This window comes from Xenia sp. Carnegie-2017, unplaced genomic scaffold (genome assembly GCF_021976095.1).
Source record: "Xenia sp. Carnegie-2017 unplaced genomic scaffold, XeniaSp_v1 HiC_scaffold_24, whole genome shotgun sequence".
Lineage (NCBI taxonomy): Eukaryota > Metazoa > Cnidaria > Anthozoa > Malacalcyonacea > Xeniidae > Xenia > Xenia sp. Carnegie-2017.
The window spans coordinates 16,399,146-16,420,492 of record NW_025813487.1 but is presented as its reverse complement, the minus strand read 5'-3'; the positions used below and the strand labels follow the sequence as shown (position 1 = coordinate 16,420,492).

At 34.6% G+C, this 21,347-nt stretch overlaps 2 protein-coding genes across 3 annotated transcripts; both read left to right on the top strand.

Annotated features, from left to right (window-relative positions):
- Positions 1-182: 182 nt before the first annotated feature.
- Positions 183-12,898, top strand: LOC124452256 (tight junction protein ZO-3-like). Its single transcript, XM_047002839.1, has 30 exons — positions 183-610; positions 1,887-1,925; positions 2,005-2,132; positions 2,198-2,300; positions 2,477-2,570; positions 2,603-2,709; positions 2,809-2,933; positions 3,007-3,086; positions 3,156-3,188; positions 3,434-3,545; positions 3,615-3,765; positions 3,841-3,943; positions 4,019-4,064; positions 4,184-4,354; positions 5,130-5,284; positions 5,348-5,395; positions 5,487-5,582; positions 5,665-5,735; positions 5,816-5,925; positions 6,169-6,275; positions 6,386-6,483; positions 6,767-7,039; positions 7,124-7,671; positions 8,011-8,283; positions 9,286-9,447; positions 10,645-10,864; positions 10,944-11,461; positions 12,039-12,247; positions 12,318-12,461; positions 12,534-12,898. Exons 1-30 carry the CDS (start codon positions 431-433, stop codon positions 12,593-12,595), a joined length of 4,566 nt encoding a protein of 1,521 aa, XP_046858795.1. The 5' UTR covers positions 183-430; the 3' UTR covers positions 12,596-12,898.
- Positions 12,899-13,048: 150 nt separating this feature from the next.
- Positions 13,049-20,752, top strand: LOC124450366 (IQ domain-containing protein E-like). Of its 2 annotated transcripts, none has more exons than XM_047001024.1 (24): positions 13,049-13,772; positions 13,850-13,891; positions 14,028-14,052; positions 14,120-14,155; positions 14,238-14,339; positions 14,424-14,525; positions 14,616-14,773; positions 14,850-14,888; positions 14,975-15,096; positions 15,616-15,762; positions 15,846-15,988; positions 16,182-16,268; positions 16,928-16,986; positions 17,338-17,383; positions 17,506-17,602; positions 17,712-17,900; positions 17,979-18,106; positions 18,178-18,493; positions 18,552-18,677; positions 18,747-18,870; positions 19,127-19,232; positions 19,631-19,804; positions 19,901-19,944; positions 20,015-20,752. In XM_047001024.1, exons 1-17 carry the CDS (start codon positions 13,764-13,766, stop codon positions 18,058-18,060), a joined length of 1,485 nt encoding a protein of 494 aa, XP_046856980.1. In that variant the 5' UTR covers positions 13,049-13,763; the 3' UTR covers positions 18,061-18,106; positions 18,178-18,493; positions 18,552-18,677; positions 18,747-18,870; positions 19,127-19,232; positions 19,631-19,804; positions 19,901-19,944; positions 20,015-20,752. The 2 variants fall into 2 exon arrangements, with proteins under 2 accessions (XP_046856980.1, XP_046856979.1); XM_047001023.1 differs by having other exon boundaries at positions 19,619-19,804.
- The last annotated feature ends 595 nt before the right edge of the window (positions 20,753-21,347 follow it).

Here is a 21,347-nt window from a genome sequence, read left to right as displayed (position 1 = left end):
CATGTCATGTTATATTTAAAATACCTATTGTTTTAAACCACTACATGTTCATCTACACCCACCTCAAAATGTTACACTGTAACAATATAACCACATTCCTGAATAACGATTATCTTAGGATTAAATACCTTAGGAAAATAACGAGATCTGATTGGTCGAGAAGTGGACGCCATGACGAAGTTGTCGTAAGAACGCCCTTAACATTCCATGTTGAAAATTTGTAAACGTTGAATCGAATTGTAAACACTCGCACAATTCGCTTTACTAAAGGGTGAATTATTGCTTTTTCTTCGAGTTGGATCTCATATCTATATTTGATAACAAGTTTGTGTCAAAATAACGAGAATAGAAACGTTTTACGTTTTTTATCTACTCACTTTCGGCAAGGAAATACATTGTGGTATTCAATACCTATCTCAACGTTTTCAAAATGCCTGTTCGTGGAGGTGACTCTAGACCTTACGAAGCTCGCGGTGGCAGTGTTCGTAGTGGACACCACTTTTCTGGTTATGGAAGACCAAAAGAACCGAGTTCGCCTACTTCTGACCACTCTGAAGGTTTTGTTGTTGAGGCTGCGGTAGTTGCTCGAGAACCAGTGACGACATTTAAAGTAAGCTTTAATATATTTACGCTATTTTCCTGTTGGAAAATATTTCATTGAATGAATTCAAATACCCAAATTTTGCTAAAGTTTTGGTGAAGAAATTATCAAAATATTAAATCGTCTTCAACTGTCGACAAATTCTTATTCTTGTGATCTGCATAATATCTTGATTCTTCATTAGTAAAATGAAGGGTAATTATTTTTTTCGTGTTAACTTTAAACAACTTCGCCTTATGATTATTGAATTTTACCCGTGGGAATTAGTTTCATGATTGTGTTAGTTTTCTTTGTTGCATCGAGTAAGATTCTTCCTGAACACAACAACTTTAAATCTTTACGATAAAGTATTTAAAGCGACTTTACTCTCAATGGAGGTGAATGTCCTTGATTCAATAGCGTAATTAAACTTCTCACTGAGATTTATTTGTAAATCTTTAAAGTATTCTGAACATGCACTAAAAATTGTCATAACAAATTTTTCAGCCAATGGAACCATTTGTTTATGAAGATTCCCGTTGTTTGTTGTTCGTATATTATAATATAAGAAGCCTTCATAATTACATTGGGAACTTATATAACATAAATCGTAGAATATAAAAGGTCTGGAACACGTTTTTATAGTTTGTAGTTCATTAATTGATTATTTTGTTAGCTGTTGTATGTATAACTGACATTTGGTAAAACATACATGAAATTTTTGCAATTGCTAAAATCAGCATGACCGGTGAAAATGAAACATTTAATTAAAAAAGCTCTCTAGTTGTGAACTTTCTTATTGCTGTCGTTATTTTTATTATTATTTTACGCTTCATCAGTATTGAAGTATTTCGTAACTTTGAGATATTGTCCCTTTTGCTAAAATTTTTTCTACTGACCTTTGCCATTGTAGTAGCGTTGTAATTGGTGATTTATGAAGTGCTCGCTTCATTTTGTTGCTAGGTGTATAAACTTGCAGTGTTTTCTACAAAAATTCTTTATCTCCTACCCTAAGTGGTACTCATCATAAGCATAAGCTGAAACCTTCTTTACATTTTTTTAACCTGCCCAGAGTTAAATCCAGCTCTAGACAAAATAAATTAGTTGAACAATTTGATTTGATTTTAATTCTTAATTTATAACCAATGATTTTGTTGTAATGCTATTTTAAATTTAGAATGAGGAGTTATGATTTATTTTGCCTAACCCTAGGTATTCTTCTGAACTTGCCCAGTTTTCTCTGATGTCAGAAATGATGGTCTTTAAATGTAAATAATGATTTAATTTTTGACTTTTGCTGTTTTAGCTTTCAGATATGGAAAAACAGACCATCGTTCTTGAGAAGGTAATAGTTCAAGACAAGATGATGTTTTTTTTTGTCATACCAGTACTTTATTATTTCATTTTCAATTCAAAATCATCAGGCAGCCCCAAACCAAGGTTTTGGTATAGCTGTCTCTGGTGGGCTGGATAACCCACATTATGAGACTGGCGATACGTCCATAATTGTTTCTGATGTTGTTGATCGAACTCCTGCAGAAGGACTACTCAGGTATTGATAAATGACTCAATTGTCATGCAATTGTTTTGTTTTAACTTTATTTTTTATTTCCATAGAATAAATGATGTCATACTGAGTGTGAATGGCGTTAATGTTGAAGGAGTAGAACATGCTGTCGCTGTAGAGGCCTTGAAAAATAGTGGATATTCTGTCACACTGGTAATACTTCATTTTCTCTCCCTCTCCTTTTTTTCTTGTTTTCCCTTCCTTTCCCTTTTCACTCTTTCTTTTCTTTCCCTTTTCACATTTTCCCCTCCACATCTCCTCCCTCCTGAGAAAAAGATTTACTTAACATGATTTGGGGAATTTGTTTATTTAATAATTGTAATTTATAGGTTATCTTGAGAAAAAAACCAAGTATATCTTCCACAATACCATACATTCAAGAGCATCCGTCACAACCTACTTTTTATGAAACATATAAAGGACAAAAACAGTTGTCGTGGATAAACATCCAACAGAAAGTTATGGTCTTTCTCTTGGAACAATTTTATTCATCAAAGATTTGGATCCTGCTGGCCCAGCTGGTCGAGATGGACAGTTGGAAGCTGGCGATGTCCTTCTTCAGGTAATTTCATTTTTGAATGATTGTTATGGAAATGTTCAATTAAGTTGATTTTTGCCTGTGGTTATTCATCGAAACCTTTGAATAATTTTGTTTCTTTAGATCAATGGCATGAAGGTTGAAGATTTAAGTAGATCTGAGGCCGTTAATTTGATGAGAAGTTCTCCCGAAAGATTGAATCTTATTGTTGCTCGCAATAAAGACGTATCATTGAATATGCCTGGAAGGTGCTTTTCATTGCCACAATTATCATTTACAAAAAAATGAAAATTAATTTTTGCTCTTTTCGGTTTTTTGTAGACGTGCTGGTGTAAGTGAGACGATTTCAATGTCAAGAAATCCCAATATTGTTGAGGGGGGAATTAGTGTAAATGGACAGGGTATGTATGTTACATAAACATTTACATTTGGGAATATTTTAATGAACATAAACTCATATTTATTAACAGATCTTGCAGGACATTGGCAAAATGATGGTATAGGTTTGTATTCTATATTGTATTTGCTGTAATGACTGTTTTATTTTAATTTAACGGGGCATTAAAGGACCTGGGTTACAATTATATTTGGAGCCATCTTGACCAGTGGGAACTCTTTCTAAATTTACTTTCCTGCTCATTTCTCTCCTTTTTTCATCCCCTCCTCATGTCAGAAACCTGAGAAAAAATGAACCTGACCTCCCATAGTCTTGTCAATAATTTCTTGTGTTTATGTTTATTTTTTACAGATGGTGCTTGGAGTAACACTCTTCAAAGCACAGCGACCTACAGTGTATCGAGTGTCGGCAGACGAAGCGACGATCGTGATATTGACGCTCAAAAAGATAAAAAGTTTCGAGGGTAAAAGTCCAAATATCAACAAATCAATATGTATGTTTGACAGTATAAATCAATGAATGTGTTCTACAGAGAACCACATCTTGTGTCCTTTCATCGCACCGGAAGCAGTCTTGGAATACAAGTCTCTGGAGGGAACGCAGTTGGAATATATGCTAACGCTGTTAAAGATGGAAGCCCAGCTAAGTTAGCAGGTCTTCGAGTTGGCGATCAAATATTGGTGGTATGTTTTAATGTCATCTTTCTGTTGCTTTGTGTCACTATATTTACATACGTAATCATGATTTGGACGTTTTAGGCAAATGAAATTGATTTTAAAGAAATCACTCGCGAAGAAGCTGTTCTTTTACTCCTTTCATTACCAGAAGAAGTCAGCTTACTTGTTCAATATAAAAAGTCAGGTAAGAGAATGTCTGTGTAGCTTCACAATCATTGATTTTAGTTTCATTCAATTTTATGAATATTTTCTTTAATAGTTTATGATCGCACTAAAGATTCGCCTGGTGATTCGTTTTACGTTAAGTACGCGTTTTTTGATTTTTTACACGCAGTCTTTGATTGGATAATTTAGTGATTACTTTGTGTAAGGTAAATTTTTATTGGCTAGAACTTGTTTTACTAACGACCCATATTGTTTTTAGAGCACAATTTCAATATACCGGTGGAGATGATGATGAACTGTCATTCAGAAGAGGAGAGGTCTTCCATGTACTTGATACGATGAACGGTGGTACTATAGGATCTTGGAGAGCACAGAGGGTGCTACAAAGTGGTGCTGAGACTGAAGTTGGCATAATACCCAATAAATGCAGGTACGTGACTCTAACTTAAACGGAAGGTGTAGTTATGGATAATCAGGGTTCGAAATAATGACTGGTCAGCGGACAATGACCGGCCAAAAATGCTTGCTGGTCGGCCATTTTTTCACCTCGCTGGTCTTTTCGCCCGACCACATTTTTACGTGTTTCTCAAAACTACTATAGTCGTACTATGCATGGCAACATTTCCAGACCTAACGTCAAACACGAAAAACTGTTTTCTCAAAAATTGATCTTTTAACGTTCTTTGGTGCAATTTATGCATGAATTGAATGGTTTGAACATAGAATTATCATTACGGGCATGTTTGTTGACGTAGATCGTCCCGGTTTGTAGAGTCCTGAGAAGGACTGTTGATGTTGACGACATTTCGGCAACTATAGCAGTACAGTCATCTTCAGAATCAACCGTACTGCTATAGTTGTTGAAACTGTTATTTTGAGTCCCGTGCATAATGTAGGTGACTTGTGTATATATTTGGTTGCTGTTGTATTTGAGTTATTAGGGACATTGGTTATATTGATGGGTAATGTAGGTAACTTGTGTATATATATGGTTGCTGTTGTATTTGAGTTATTAGGGACATTGGTTATATTGATGGGTAATGTAGGTGACTTGTGTATATATTTGGTTGCTGTTGTATTTGAGTTATTAGGGACATTGGTTATATTGATGGGTAATGTAGGTAACTTGTGTATATATATGGTTGCTGTTGTATTTTAGTTAAGGACATTAGTTAACAGGGAGATATCGTGTTTTTTTCATTTAGAGCTGAGCAGCTGGCCATTGCTCGAGATTTGGAAACAAAGAAGGGCTCTGGTGGTAAATCAAAATCAGGAACTTTGAAAAGAAAAGATACAAAAAATGGAACTGCCAGAAAGAAGCAATATCAAGCTGCAGATCAACTTGACGAGAGCTCATTTCGTAAGAGCATTGACGTCTTATGAATGCGTAAGAACTTTTAAAACAGCAAATTTTATTTTCTAGAACTTGATGTTAAATACCCAGCTTACGAGAGAGTTGTCAAACAAAAAGGTTAATGAACGTTTTATTTTACCTTCATTTCTCATTGAAAAACCTACGAACGGGTGTTGTTTGTATTCAACTATATATATTTATATTTCAGCTGGGTTTGTTCGTCCTGTTGTGCTTTTGGGACCAATTGCTGACTTATGTCGCGATAGACTCATGGTTGAATTTCCCGAAAAATTTACTTCACCAAGTATGTGTGATATATCCTTGTTTTCATTTTGATATAATTTTAATGTTTGTACGTACTTAATTTAACATTATTTATCTTCCAGCGACATACGGTCGTTTCGATGCCAAGCAAGGGGGAATCAAACTCAGTGCAGTTCGAGAAAATATTGAAAGCGTGTGTATAATTGTTTTGTTTTGTTCATAATGCCATGTTGTTTTGTCATGTCAAGTCATGTTGATTTTTTTCTGCTGTAGGATAAACATAGTCTTCTTGATGTTACCCCAGAAGGTGTTGAAATGTTAAACTATGTTGGTTTGGAACCTATAGTCATATTTATGAAGCCAAACAATAGACAGATCATAAAGTCAGTTGATTTTCGCGTTCTTTTAGTATTTCAAAATCATGAAATAAAAGATTTTTTTGTGTTTGCACTCGTTTTTATAAACCTTCGGAGACGTTTGGGAGAACTCTCGAATATTTGATCATCGCTCTCGTGTTTGCACTGATCTTCTCTCAAGTTCTCCCAAAGATCTCCTCGGTTCGCATAAGGCTGTGCAGACACAGGAATTATTTAATTGATTTGTCTAATGTATTTTTTGTTTCACAGAGATCTTCGTTACGATTTGACCAAGAAGAATCATTCGGCAAGATTTATTAAGAAACTTTACGATCAATCGGAAACTTTGACATATGATTTTCCATATTTGTTTACAGGTAATGACCTGTTGCTAATGCTACTAATGCATCTTGATGTGTTTTCATAGTGAAATGTGATGAATTGACTTTGCATCATGAAGATATTGAACAACCTTACTTTCTTTTAGCCGTAATTACTTTTGAACGTAATGACAAATGGTACACTGACTGTGTCGAGATCATCAAGAAACAACAGGAAAATCCTATATGGCTACCTGAAACAGTTGTATGTTTTTTGTTTAATTGTGTTTTTCTTGATGTTTCGCAAAATCTTAAACAATATAACTTTTTTTGTTAAATAAATAATTATATCACTTCGACGTCTGAAATTTTTAGTTATCCTTAGTTATCCTTAGTTATCCATAGTTATCCTTAGTTATCCTTAGTTATCCATAGTTATCCTTAGTTATCCATAGTTATCCTTAGTTATCCATAGTTATCCTTAGTTATCCTTAGTTATCCATAGTTATCCTTAGTTATCCTTAGTTATCTTACTAATCAATCTGTAGAAGGAGCAATCTGATAATGGTGAACTGGTTCTCCAAAGGCCACGACATTCTGTGGTTTATGATACGGATCAAAGTGGATTGGATTTACCCGAGGATGTCGATCGTAAATCTGATGATAAACCACGAACTCCTGACGAGGAAATTGTTGCGGCGAATGCTACACTTCAGGAATCTGAACCTGGGCCAGTTGAACAGGCGTACAGCATTGTATCACGTGAAAGACACGATGACGAAGAATTCATAAGAAATCAAGAACAAGGAACAGATTTACGGGTAGGGTTTGTTTTTTTGAGTTTCGTTTTAGACTTGAAAACTGGATTGATGTCTTGACAATTAAATTTTTTTTTTTCATTACAGGAGCGCGATTTTGAAAGGCTGGAGGAAGAAAGGGGAAGAGAGCTCCTACGGAAACAAGAACAAAGAGAGTTTCAACGTCGACAAGGAGACGAGAGAGAGTTTCAACGTCGACAAGGAGACGAGAGAGAGTTCCTAGAGCAACGAGAAGAAAGAGAATTCCAACGTCGACAAGAAGAAGAAGAGGAGTTCCATCGTCGACAAGAAGAAAGGGAGTTTCAACGTCGTCAAGAAGAAGAAAGGGAGTTTCAACGTCGACGAGAAGAAGAGGAGTTCCATCGTCGACGAGAAGAAGAGGAGTTCCATCGTCGACGAGAAGAAAGGGAGTTTCAACGTCGACAAGAAGAAGAAAAAATGTTCCAACATCGACAAGATAAAAGAGATTTCCGGCAGCCAGAAAAAGGACGGGAATATCAGAAAGATGATAATGATTACGATCGGCAAATGGAGCAACGAAAATTTGAACTAAATGAGTACGAAAAAAATCGTAGACGTTACGATGATGAGCCACAACGAGAGCAACGAAAACCTTTTATCCCCCCTGGTGTAAAGTAAGTTGACTTTCATTGATTATTTGTTGATACCCAAAAAATATTGATTATCATTGATTATTCAGACCATAAGTATTGACTATCGTTGATTATTTGTTGATACCAAAAAATATTGATTATCATTGATTATTCATACCATAAGTATTGACTATCATTGATTATTTTTTGATACCCAAAAAATATTGATTATCATTGATTATTCATACCGTAAGTATTGACTATCATTGATTATTTGTTGATACCCAAAAAATATTGACTATCATTGATTATTTATATTATAACTATTGACTATCATTAATTATTAATACCATAAGTATTAATTTTAATTTTTTTCTACAGAGTTCTTCCCGGCGCCCTTCCCCCCGTGGTAAATTTGAAGAAAACTGATTCCTTTTTAAAGAGAGGTGAGATTTTCGGGGACAGTTCTCAACAAACTGTTCAACTCCGTCATGTTGAAAGGCGAGATTCCGAAGCTGAGCATTATGATGAAAGAATTGGAGTGAAGGTTTCAGATATCTTTGACGTGAGGAAAGATTTTCGCATAGGAGAAGATGAGTACGACGAGCAGGAGGAGAGAAGTACACAAAGAGGAGAAGGCAATCGCTATAGAAGGTACTTAAGTCGTGAAACAGTTTTAGGATACTGCTAGAAAGGGTAGAATGTGTTAGAGATACGTATGAGATGTTGCTTGAAGGCATTGGCGACATTGTTGAAAAGAAAGATATAAATTACTTTCATTACTATCTTAGTATAAAGTATCATGAAGTTTGCACTCGATATTTATTCATACAAACACCAATACATTGTTTATTTCTTACGTATATAAGTCCATTTACTATCTTAGTATAAAGTATCATGAAGTTTACACTCGATATTTATTCATACAAACACCAATACATTGTTTATTTCTTACGTATATAAGTCCATTTACTATCTTAGTATAAAGTATCATGAAGTTTACACTCGATATTTATTCATACAAACACCAATACATTGTTTATTTCTTACGTATATAAGTCCATTTACTATCTTAGTATAAAGTATCATGAAGTTTACACTCGATATTTATTCATACAAACACCAATACATTGTTTATTTCTTACGTATATAAGTCCATTTACTATCTTAGTATAAAGTATCATGAAGTTTACACTCGATATTTATTCATACAAACACCAATACATTGTTTATTTCCTACGTATATAAGTCCATTTACTATCTTAGTATAAAGTATCATGAAGTTTACACTCGATATTTATTCATACAAACACCAATACATTGTTTATTTCTTACGTATATAAGTCCATTTACTATCTTAGTATAAAGTATCATGAAGTTTACACTCGATATTTATTCATACAAACACCAAAACACGGTTTATTTCATACGTATATAAGTCCATTTACTATAATGTTAAATCCTTTAACAACACGAATGATATAGTAACATTATATTAAACATATAGCTATCAACAGCTCAATCCGTCCTCGGATTATGCTTTATTTTTTGTTTCTACCATTACCCCTTACATAAAAATGATTAAAATAGTATCTTAAATATAACTGTTTAATGGTTCAAATCATCCCTCGCCTCTTGCGTTTATAAACCTTACAGTGATAATGAGAATGATGATGCGGGATTCTCACGAGACCCGCAAGACTCCCGCGTTGTAATCGCGCAAGATGATGACATGCGCGATGAGTATAATCAGGAAGACGTGGTTAGAAGTCACGCGAAACCTGACGAAGCAGTCGTCGATGATTTTGATGATTTCAGGTAGACTTGAGGAAGTAATTCTGGGTTCTGACGTTAATGATTGACTGTATTATAAAAATGTTGATTGTTAGAATAAATTAAAAACTGCGATGATTTTAATATAAAATGTTAATCAATCAATCAATGATCAATTAATCTTTAAAAAACAGTCAATCATTGATTCTAACCAATACTTCCTATGATGTGTGCTCCCTATCAAAATTTAATGAATTATGGATACATTTTATGCATTCACCTGACACGCACGATGTTTCAATGGTTCCACCTTATGCATTCACCTGACACGCACGATGTTTCAATAGTTCCACCTTATGCATTCACCTGACACGCACGATGTTTCAATGGTTCCACCTTATGCATTCACCTGACACGCACGATGTTTCAATGTTTCCACCTTATGCATTCACCTGACACGCACGATGTTTCAATGGTTCCACCTTATGCATTCACCTGACACGCACGATGTTTCAATGGTTCCACCTTATGCATTCACCTGACACGCACGATGTTTCAATAGTTCCACCTTATGCATTCACCTGACACGCACGATGTTTCAATGGTTCCACCTTATGCATTCACCTGACATGCACGATGTTTCAATGGTTCCACCTTATGCATTCACCTGACACGCACCATGTTTCAATGGTTCCACCTTATGCATTCAACTGACACGCACGATGTTTCAATAGTTCCACCTTATGCATTCACCTGACACGCACGATGTTTCAATGTTTCCACCTTATGCATTCACCTGACATGCACGATGTTTCAATGTTTCCACCTTATGCATTCACCTGACATGCACGATGTTTCAATGGTTCCACCTTATGCATTCACCTGACACGCACGATGTTTCAATGGTTCCACCTTATGCATTCACCTGACACGCACGATGTTTCAATGGTTCCACCTTATGCATTCACCTGACACGCACGATGTTTCAATAGTTCCACCTTATGCATTCACCTGACACGCACGATGTTTCAATGGTTCCACCTTATGCATTCACCTGACACGCACGATGTTTCAATGGTTCCACCTTATGCATTCACCTGACACGCACGATGTTTCAATAGTTCCACCTTATGCATTCACCTGACACGCACGATGTTTCAATGGTTCCACCTTATGCATTCGCGATTTTGCTTTCTTTGTCTTGTAGATAGGCTTTTATCGTAGTTATTACCTTTTGTTTAGCTCACAACAAAATGTTGGTACTCGTACCCAGACTTCCACCGAGTATAGGACAAGTTACCAGGTGACGAAGCAATCACGTAATCCCGTGATAGATTCACGTGATGGACGCAGAGTAGAAGGTGGTGATTATTATACAGGAAGATCTCGTTCAAAGATTGGGAATGTAGATGAGGATCATGGAGGAGAAATGTATCGAAGAAATGAGGAACCTCCTTTGAAGGTGAGGGATAGTTAGAGATACTCTTTGACATTGTTTTGAAAACTATAACTCAGTTAATTTTCAATTTCATGCTTCTCAGATGGACTACGAAAGTCGAGTTTCCAACGAGCCTTCTTTCTATGACCGTCGACCTCCATTAACACGTTATGATGACGATAATACTAACAGACGGCCACCCCCACCTGCCGATGATGAACCTTACAAAAGACCACCCCCACCTGCCGATGATGAGCGCTACACAAGACCACCCCCACCTGCAGATGAGGAAGCTTACAGGAGACCACCCCCTGTTGATGATGAAGCGTACACAAGACCACCCCCACCTGTGGGAGATAAATCGTACCGCAGACCAGCCCCACCTGTCAGAGATGAGTCTTTCAAAAGATCCAAAGCCTTTTCGAACACATATTCTCGTTCATATGGTCCTCAATCATCAATGCAGCACTCCGAATATCGCCGAAATACAACTGAATACAACGGTAATCGACATTACAACGGTGATTATCAACAAGCAGTACCAGAAGCATACCATTATGGTAGTACAGCTTATCGTTACCCAGCAACGGACTTTGACGATCCTCATGGTGATGCAACAAGGTAAACAACTTCTAGTTTCTTGGTTTGTCAACTTTCTCTGCATTCTGTGTTCCTTACCTCTCTGTCTTTAGTCAGATATTTTAATTTAAATTTCAAAACCTCCTCTCTTTCCACGTGTCCTCTACATCAAACCATGTTTTTTTAAATATTAGAAATCCTTTCGTATCCACCTCATCTGCCTTTTGTCTCCAAATAATGCAAGGTGATTATTAGTTTCAGGAAATCGACTTTCTTTTCTTGTACTTTCATTGATCTTCTTCTCATTAATCGAGTACTTCGTAATGTATAAAAAATGATTTATTAATTAATTCTAATTGACCATGATTGATTCTCTGATAAATAATAATCTAATAATCACCTTTCATTTTTTTTATTTTCCTGTTCAAACATCAATTACCTTTAATAATTAACATAATTTCGTACTAATCATAAAATTAGAGATTTTTTTACGCGATTTGCGGAACTGTTGGGAATTTTCCAAATCATCTTCACCTTGCAATGTTTTGGGACAAAATGGCGGCCAAAGTTTACCAAGAAGGCGAACCTTAGATGTAGAGCGGTCATATTTTATGTTTAGTGATTTTGAATCTGTTACTGACGATGAGCCGTCAGTCGTTGCAACGGCACGCGGTTATTTCACTTCACGTGGAGGTATTCTGACCTCAGAGAACACTGGAGTGAGTATCTATATTCCATCTGGTGCCATTCCTCCCGGCATTGAGCAGGAAATTTATTTCAAAGTTTGTAATGACAACTCCATATTACCTCCTTTGGACGCAGAAAAAGGTAAAAAAATTTTCATATTTACGTAAAACTTACCTTAACGCTATTCACAAATAATTTCTTTTCACTAAAGGCGAGACTCTCCTCAGTCCTCTGGTCATGTGTGGACCACACGGTACAAAGTTTCTTAAAGCAGTTGAATTACGATTACCTCACTCGGCTGCAATGACGTCAGAAGGATGGTCATTTGCACTCAATTCCAATGATGACGAACAAGGTGGGAATGTTTATGATGAAATTATTTCTTCATTGAAAGCTATCGTATAAACTTTTTTCTTTTTCTTCGCAGATAAACCGAAGAATTATACTGTTGGCAGTAACAGTGTTTCTGTTCTTGTGGATCATTTTTAAATATCATCAAATCAAAGAGGAACACTACTTGGATGCTTTTTGCGATTTAAATACTGTTCATATGTTAGAAATTTTTTTATGCATTTGTGGGGAGATTGTAATGATTTTATCATTTCTAAATTTTTCTATTTTTGATATGACAGCGACAAAGTTGTCGATGGATTATGTCATAGATTAGAACGAAATTTTTTATAAAGCAAATCACATACTGAGTGTAATAGACAGTGTATTTTAATTAGATATTTTAATATGTACCTAACTACACTTAAAATGATAATATTAAAAATGGGTAATTAATCTTCATTTGCTTAACGTAATTTTATATTTCTTTGCGTCATTTCAATTGTTCAAACATTTCTGTTCGTTTGTTATTACTTTGTTTGTGTTTGAAATTTTATCTATAATGTAAGTAAAACATGTTTCTTTTATCTTTCTTTAGATCTTACACTGAAATCTGAGAAGGAAAGTTTCCACTCTTCGTACATACTTAAAAAAAGAATTTTATGTATTCATTCAGACATATATTTTATTAGTATATAGTATACGTATAAGATCATTTTGCAATAAAACAACACATTATTTAGGACTGCATGGTACGAATACTGCAACAGTTTTATTTGTAATGTAATTCATAGACCAAATACTATTAGACAAAATATTGTAAGTAGCATTTTGTAGAACAGTGCTGAAAAAGAAATCCTTATTACACTTACTTCATAATGTATTTCTTTGGATGTCTACAGACTCTACAGTCACTCTACAGTCACTCTATATGCAGTTATACGAACAAACATAACAACGTTGGCAAGAAGACGAACACCTTAGTTGTCTAATGGAGATCCTATATCTTGTAGTCCTATCATTACGCAGCTAACTAGAGCTCTTAATATAGCCAAAAGTAAGTAACTGGGACGAATTTCACAGAATAATCATAAGAACTGATAATGTCAGAGTGGAGGAAGAATTACAAAAGAACGTTCCATTCTCTATCTTCATTTTCTGCGCAGCCAATCATGCCAGGGGGCCTGGTAACGATAAACGATACAGTGGTTGTGTGGACTTGGTAACAAAGCAATTTAAACCTAAAACTAAGATTTACTATCGACTTTAGAGAGGATATTTCATTTATGATTCGTGATATTGAAGAATTAAAATATGGACAGTTTAAATGATGGATGTCAGTAAGAAATCTCTGTACATATCTTATAATTTATTTATAAAAAATATGTTTTTTTCGTGTATTTATGTTTATAGAATGACGAAGAAGAGTCAGAAGTTAGCTCCATTATTTCATTGGTAAGACTTGGAAAAAATGAAATGTAATGTCTTGGTCATAGTTTTTCTTGTATTTTAAATATTAATACGTACATTGTACAAGTCGTAAGCTTTAATATAAAAAATTGTTTATTTTTCTTCTCTTTTAAAACTATAGCGAAGTCTGGATGATATTTCCGAAGGTTTGCAATTATATATGTGTTTAACATGTTTGTGAAGTTGCTAAAGAAAGTGTCTCCTACATTATAGTAAAGCCCACACGTTTAAAGAAGTCAAAAATACGAGGTACACAAAGCATGAAAAATTATATTTCCACATCATTGATGAAGAAAAACCAGCGCTTTGATATTATTTTGAACAATATAAGGTCATTCTCCATATGTGACACAATCCTACAACAATACAACAAAAGCTTATCGAAAGACTGGTCATGAAGCTTGGTCCTTAGCCATAAGAAATGGTTTCACAGGTTATGATTGAACACCTATGAGATTTTAGTATTGGTAATTTGGGGAAATATTTTGCTGGTATTCATAGATGAATTTATAAATAGGTCTTAGCTCCGAGAATTCTCCTGCAAACCGTGTAGTGCCTCAACGAGTTCAACGCAAAACTAAAAGTCATGCTACAACCTCCAATGGTCCATTTTCTCGAGGTATGAATGCTTTTTTTCACAGTTACAAAAGTTTTATTCACAAGAATGAAGGTAACTACTGTAAACCATCACACACATACATATATATAGATGAACATGTGTTGGCTAGTGGAAAGCCAGCGTACAAATCTCAAGAGGATTACTATGATGAAATTTTGGAACTGAGGCAAGTAATTAAAGATCTCAAATCAGAAAATGGAATAATGAAAACAAAGCTGCAGCGAGTTTTGCAAGAGAATCTGCAAAAGGTTTGATTATAAAGAAATTCTTTCCAGTTGTTTTTTATGAGTTTAAATTGTTCTATGGCTTCCTCCTTTTAAACAGGATCGTGAAATAAAAGATTATCTCAATCCTAGCAAGCAGGTAATTTCAATAAAAAGTAGTGTATTCTTGATGTATGTGATTAAGTGAGGAATAACTAACATTAAAGGATGTTGTAACTTCATTAGTCAGAAGAAATGAGGAGAACTCTGTCAGATAAAAATGTTGAATCAAGTTCTGTCATTTCAAGTTTGAAACAAAAGTTACATCTTATGCAACGCAATCTTAAAGACAAAGAAAATGAACTGAGGTGGGATAAAGTACGTAGTTGGATATAGTTGGATACAGTAGGGCTTCAGCTGTGGTTGGATACAGTGGGATATAGTAGAATGTAGTTGAATACTGTAGACCATCTGCAGTAGTTGGATCAGAGTTGGATACAGTAGGATACAGTTGGGTGAAGTGGGATATAATAGGATACAGTAGGGTAAAGTAGGATACAGTAAAATGTAGTAGGGTAAATTAGGATACAGTAGGGTAAAGTAAAATTCATTTGGATACAGTAGGGTAAAGTTGGACACATTAGGATACAGAAAACTAAAGTAGAATGCAGAAAGACATAGTTGGTTGTAAATGGATAAAAGACACAATTGAATGTATGATACAATTAAATACTGCTAGATACAGTGAAATACAATTGGATACTGTTGGATATAGATGGATACAGCACACATTCAGTTTTATAGAAATGTTCGCGTAAATTTAATTTTAATTGTGAGATTATACAATACGTATGATAAATGAATGCTAGTTTTACTATTCAATGTAGAAAACTAAAGAACGATCTTAAGACGACAAATGTTGATGAACTTCACATTCAAATGGAAACATATTATGAAGAGACACGAAGATTACAGCAACTTTTATCCAGCGTATATTCTCAAGGGCCTGGCACTAGGAATATTCCTGATACGAGGTATTTAAAATCAAAGAAACGTAACACTGTATTTGTTGTTGCTCATGTTACATTATTTGTGTTGTGGTGATTCTTATTATGAGATCTTCGAGTAAGAGAAATACTTCAAGTAAGAAAAATACTTCACATATCGGTGGCATAAGGAGGAATGAGAAGACACAGCAAGATACTTCATCTAGCAGAGACATTAGGATGGACGACGAAGCACAGCTTGATATATTAAAAGGTTCGTTTTGTACAACGTCTCCTTTCATCATTATGTATTAACCTCACATTTTATCGTAACTCTCAAATTTTCATTGAGCAGTCGTTAAAAATGTGAAAATGTTTTATAAAACATTCATAACCTATCATAATGACTTCTCTTGCAAACATTTCCTCTCTGTGTTTTTCTTTGACTTCGTTGTTGATTATTACAGATAGAAATCAAATATTAGAGAATGAAAACAGAAGTTTAAAGAAAGATTTACTAGTCGCTATTCATGGACAAATAAACAAAGAAAATGGTAAGAATACACACTACACTGCTTTAGCAGAGATGGTCTTGCCACTTAATACTTCTTGTAGCTATCTCTCCTACCATTTCTTGTACCAGTAAATGTACCATCTCTCCTACCATTTCTTGTAGCAATAAATGTACCATCTCTCCTACCATTTCTTGTACCAGTAAATGTACCATCTCTCCTACCATTTCTTGTACCAGTAAATGTACCATCTCTCCTACCATTTCTTGTAGCAATAAATGTACCATCTCTCCTACCATTTCTTGTACCAGTAAATGTACCTCTCTCCTACCATTTCTTGTACCAGTAAATGTACCATCTCTCCTACCATTTCTTGTAGCAATAAATGTACCATCTCTCCTACCATTTCTTGTACCAGTAAATGTACCATCTCTCCTACCATTTCTTGTACCAGTAAATGTACCATCTCTCCTACCATTTCTTGTACCAGTAAATGTACCATCTCTCCTACCATTTCTTGTACCAGTAAATGTACCATCTCTCCTACCATTTCTTGTACCATCTTATATTCTATCTTCCCTACCATTATTGTACCATTGTATGTAGCATCTCTCCATCAACGCTCGAACCATCTCTTGTGTTATCTCTGTTGACATTTGAATGTAGTATTTTGATTAAATTTGTCGTTTCTCCTCTTGTAGTGGATTATGCGGACATGAATCGCGTGCAAATGTTGAAGAAAATCAATGAACTTGAAAAGGTTTCAATTTCAACAATTTAAATATGTGACATAAAGTATTCTGAGAAAATATATTTTACTTACAGTCATGAACACATCAATCATAACAATATTTGTCCGAGGGGAGGGGAGGGGGATGAGGAAAGTTTCTCGCGACAAATATTGTTATAAATTCTAAGCACAGTTCTAAGTAAATGAATTCCAAACAGTTGTCATCAAATGTGAGTTCATTGGGAAATGAAATAAATCTATAAAACATTTTAAAGTTGATGCAAATTATTAGTCAAAAGGCAGCGATCTTTTAAAATTTGCGATATTCTTAAATCTCTACTCTTCGTGTTGTTTTTATAATTGTGCTTTTGCTTATTTTAGCTAGTTGAAAATACTACAAAAAATGATCGTGAAAAAGACCATCCAGGTATGGAGTGATCATTTACACTGATCAAATTATCCATTAAAATCTATCAACATCAATCATTATTCATTACTACCCATTAGCGTCCATGGACAGCATAAATTTATACAAATGTTTCATTTTAGGCAATGACGTGGAGATTGAATTAAAGAAACAACGCGATATAATCATGAATCTTAAAAAAGATAGGACGCAATATCATAAAGAGGTTGACGAACTAAGGTGACTACTGATCTCTGTATGTCGTTCTGAAACATTAAACGTATGATGTGTCACGTGAGCTGACGTAAGCACAGTCATATGTTAATTTCCGGAAGTCTTTTAACTTAAGAGTTCAACTAGAGGTTGCGGAAAAAGAGATTTCACAGCTCAAGAAAACGTTGAAAAACAAAAACGAACGGTATGAAAAAAACCTTCTAGAATTGACGAAGGAAATTCAAAGAAATTCATCCGTGAGAAAAGAAAATAAATTTGTTTCTACATCATCTCCACCAAGACAAACTTTAAAAAATACAACAGGGTCGGTGCTCTCTGATCTTTCGTTTCACACGATATCTGGATGAACATTTTAACGTCTGTTTAATTTCAATCTTTTTAGTTCCTTCACAAAGAAAGTTGGTTCTCATAAAGATGTAGAAAAGGATCAAAAACAAAAGTTCAAGACATCTTCAAGAAGATAAGGCAGCAAGACTTTTACAAAGAAATTGGAGAAATTATCATAAACAAGTAAACACAAAATCAATCAATTTCACTTTTTTTACAAAACTCAGTTTATGCGTTATTTCAATAATTTATAGAGAAAATTACCGGACAATTACAACGACATTGTTGGCATTCAGTCTGTGTTACGTGGTCATGTTGTTCGTCGTCAGCGTATTCAGTTGCTTAGCGACCATAATGATGAATATCTCGGACGGGATGATGCGCTGACTAGGGTCCAGTCTGCTCTACGTGGTCATCATGCGAGACAGCGATACTTAAGGGATGCGGCAAAGCAAAAATCGACTAATTTTCACGCTGATGAGTCTGTCGTTGAGGAAAAAGTTGAAAAAAGAAGATTGCTTAAACAAATATCATTTTTAAAAAAATTCCAAACAGTTAAACATAGTTCAGGTAAATTGACGTGTGATTAACCACTATACATCCAGAAATCTAAAGAATCGTTTTGTAGAAAGTACAAATGTACATCGGTCAGCGGTCAGTACAACCGGAAGTATCGATGACAGTGACGATGATGATGTCATCATCGGTGGATATCGTAAAGACCTCAAAATCGTTTCCAGTCTTAAGGATAAAGGTAGCTAGCTCAACTTTTTCCATGCTTTACGATATTTCCTTCATGTTTATTGACTTTTTGTGTTTTTAGATGATGTTTTGGAACAGGACACTTCCAGGAGAAATAATGTTGAACAATTACAACACGAAAGTAAAGCATTTGAAAGGAATGATTTTACTGCTAGTGATGAAAATGATGTTCAGGTTACAAAGAGGTTAGATCATGCATCATACGATATAGGATAATTAATGATCTTTGTAGGATAATGATGGTCACCCTAGAGTGATGAAGGATAATTGTAGGAGAAAATGATGTTCAGGTTACAACGAGGTTAGATCATGCATCATACGATGTAGGATAAGGAATGATCTTTGTAGGATAATGATGATCACCCTATAGTGATGAAGGATAATTGTAAGATAATAAAGGATGACATACATAACAGTTGTATCTTTTTTGTCTCAATTTAGATTTGGTAAACCAGTTGTTAAAGAACATGAAAGAGAGACCATTCCGTTGCCATAAAGTCAAAAAGTGAACGAAATACAGACGAAGAAAAGAGACCAAAATTTTCTGGTATTAAAGATCAGTGAAATAATCCCCGTAGACATTTATAAGTTGTTGATTTATTGAACGTTATAACAATCACTTTCATTAAGATATAAATAGATAGAAAAACATTTTTGAAACAGGGCCGGTTGCACGAAGCCTGGATAGCGTTATCCATTGGATAGCGAAGATTTTCACACTTGTAAAAAAGGTGTTTATATTTTTCTTATGACAAAGAAATTTTGTAATCTTCAAAACAATATTTTATTTCAATGATTGCACAGTTCAAATCGTGTATTTTTCTCCTATAAAAGATTTTATGAACGTTCAGAAAAATTTGCTATTCAGGCTTCCTGCAACCGACTCCAGATCTTTAAACTTGAGTACTACACCATATATCTATCTATCTTCAGATCTTAATCTAGATGGCGAACATTCAACTCTTTTGGATGATTTTTTTTCATCTTCACGCCAAAAACCTCAGGGTTCCATTGTCCAATATGAAAATGTTGATGAAAAGATGGAAAATAATTTGGGGAACGAAGACAATATGAACAAAGGAGACGAAGTGGCCATGGATGAAGAAAAACCAAAGAAATGTAAGACGATGTTAAATTTGTTTTTTAATAAAGTGTTTTTTTCATCTCTGCTTAAGTTTGATCATTTTTATTTATATATTTCTCTCTCCTACATAGCGTTGTTTTCTTCGGGAGGAATGAGACGAAAGTCAAACAAAAACGTATGTAAAAATGTTTAAAATATCTGTCAAATACATACCTCATAAATGTGTGTTATTTTATTCTTCATAGACTCCAGTTCCTCCTCCACGAACAAAGAAACCCTCCTCTTCTGTTAAGAAAAACAATGTAACCAAGCCTACTGACGTTTCGTCATCACCACCTTCAAAAACCACAGTGGACGACGATGATGATGATGATGATGACGTCATCATGACTCCGAAGAGGTCACGGAACAATCCGACAAAGACTTCTTCACTGTTAGATGAACTGTTTTGAATTGATCTCCAAGGTACCACAAAGATGTTCAAGGTACATTGGTATACTTGTATGTTGCTTATCCACCTGGATCCTTTGATATTCCATTTCATTTAATATCGTACCTGGCAATTTATTTTTTTTCATAACTTTATTTATTGTACCGTATCTTAGATGACGTGTTAGGTAGGTGTAATTTATTTTTCTTTCATGTATATAACGTGTTTGCATTAGCCTGTGCAAAACGATCTGAGCTCAAATCAATCAATCAAAGAGAATTTTCAATACAATCACGAATACATTTTACAGGAAAATTGAAGCGTCGATTTGAAATTTGTTTCTTTTGCATTATTGTGATTTATAAAAGAAATAATATATAATGACATAGAAAGAGGATGCGTTTGAAAGGTTTTAATTAAAAAAAATCGTCCATAATTGTTACAGTTTTAATGTCTAATTTACAGATGGTTTTATACCAATAAGCATAATTGTTGATAAATACTATCTAACATTTTACCAAATAAAAATAAAGAATTGGTCATTTTAAATAAATCTGTTTATGTTTTCATTGATTCTATACTATAAAAATGTGATTTTAAAGTTTGTTTACATACGACAGATATTATATTGACTTAAGAACTGAGATTTTATCGTAATGAAAACTACCGCTGGCTTTCTTATTTCTTATATTTAATAGATTTCATACATCATCAACGAAAGTTTTCCTGTAACGGAATGAAACTGTATATCGTTTATTGTTATGAATTTATCGATATGACGCAAAAATATGAAGATATTTATGGCTAAGTGGGGTTTGAGAAGTACATAATATGGTGTACATGGTCATTTGCTCGTGGGGAATATGTTGCTTAGAATGACTGTTTGTGGATATGGCTAGTTTTCCATGAAATCGTTTAATACTTTTATCCTTTTAGTAACTGGATATATCTACTAAAGACTGATCTCAACGTTGAACGAAAGAAAGCAACCATATTGTTATTATTGTTTTTCATCATGTCGACCAATCAAATGTTCATTGATGATGGTGCAGTCGCTAAGAAATTTAACGGGAAAAAGTATATTTTACTGTCTGTAATCGTTGTTATTATCATTATTATAGTTGGTGTATTGGCAGGAGTCTTGTCTG

Bases quoted from the DNA above. Each gene is read 5' to 3' on its own strand.
- LOC124450366 (XM_047001024.1), top strand. The intron at 14,053-14,119 runs GTTTGCAATTAT...CCTACATTATAG, and splicing joins TCTGGATGATATTTCCGAAG to TAAAGCCCACACGTTTAAAG. The intron at 15,989-16,181 runs GTTCGTTTTGTA...TGATTATTACAG, and splicing joins ACAGCTTGATATATTAAAAG to ATAGAAATCAAATATTAGAG.
- LOC124452256 (XM_047002839.1), top strand. From the start codon at position 431: ATGCCTGTTCGTGGAGGTGACTCTAGACCTTACGAAGCTCGCGGTGGC. The intron at 611-1,886 runs GTAAGCTTTAAT...TTGCTGTTTTAG, and splicing joins AACCAGTGACGACATTTAAA to CTTTCAGATATGGAAAAACA. The intron at 3,087-3,155 runs GTATGTATGTTA...ATTTATTAACAG, and splicing joins AATTAGTGTAAATGGACAGG to ATCTTGCAGGACATTGGCAA.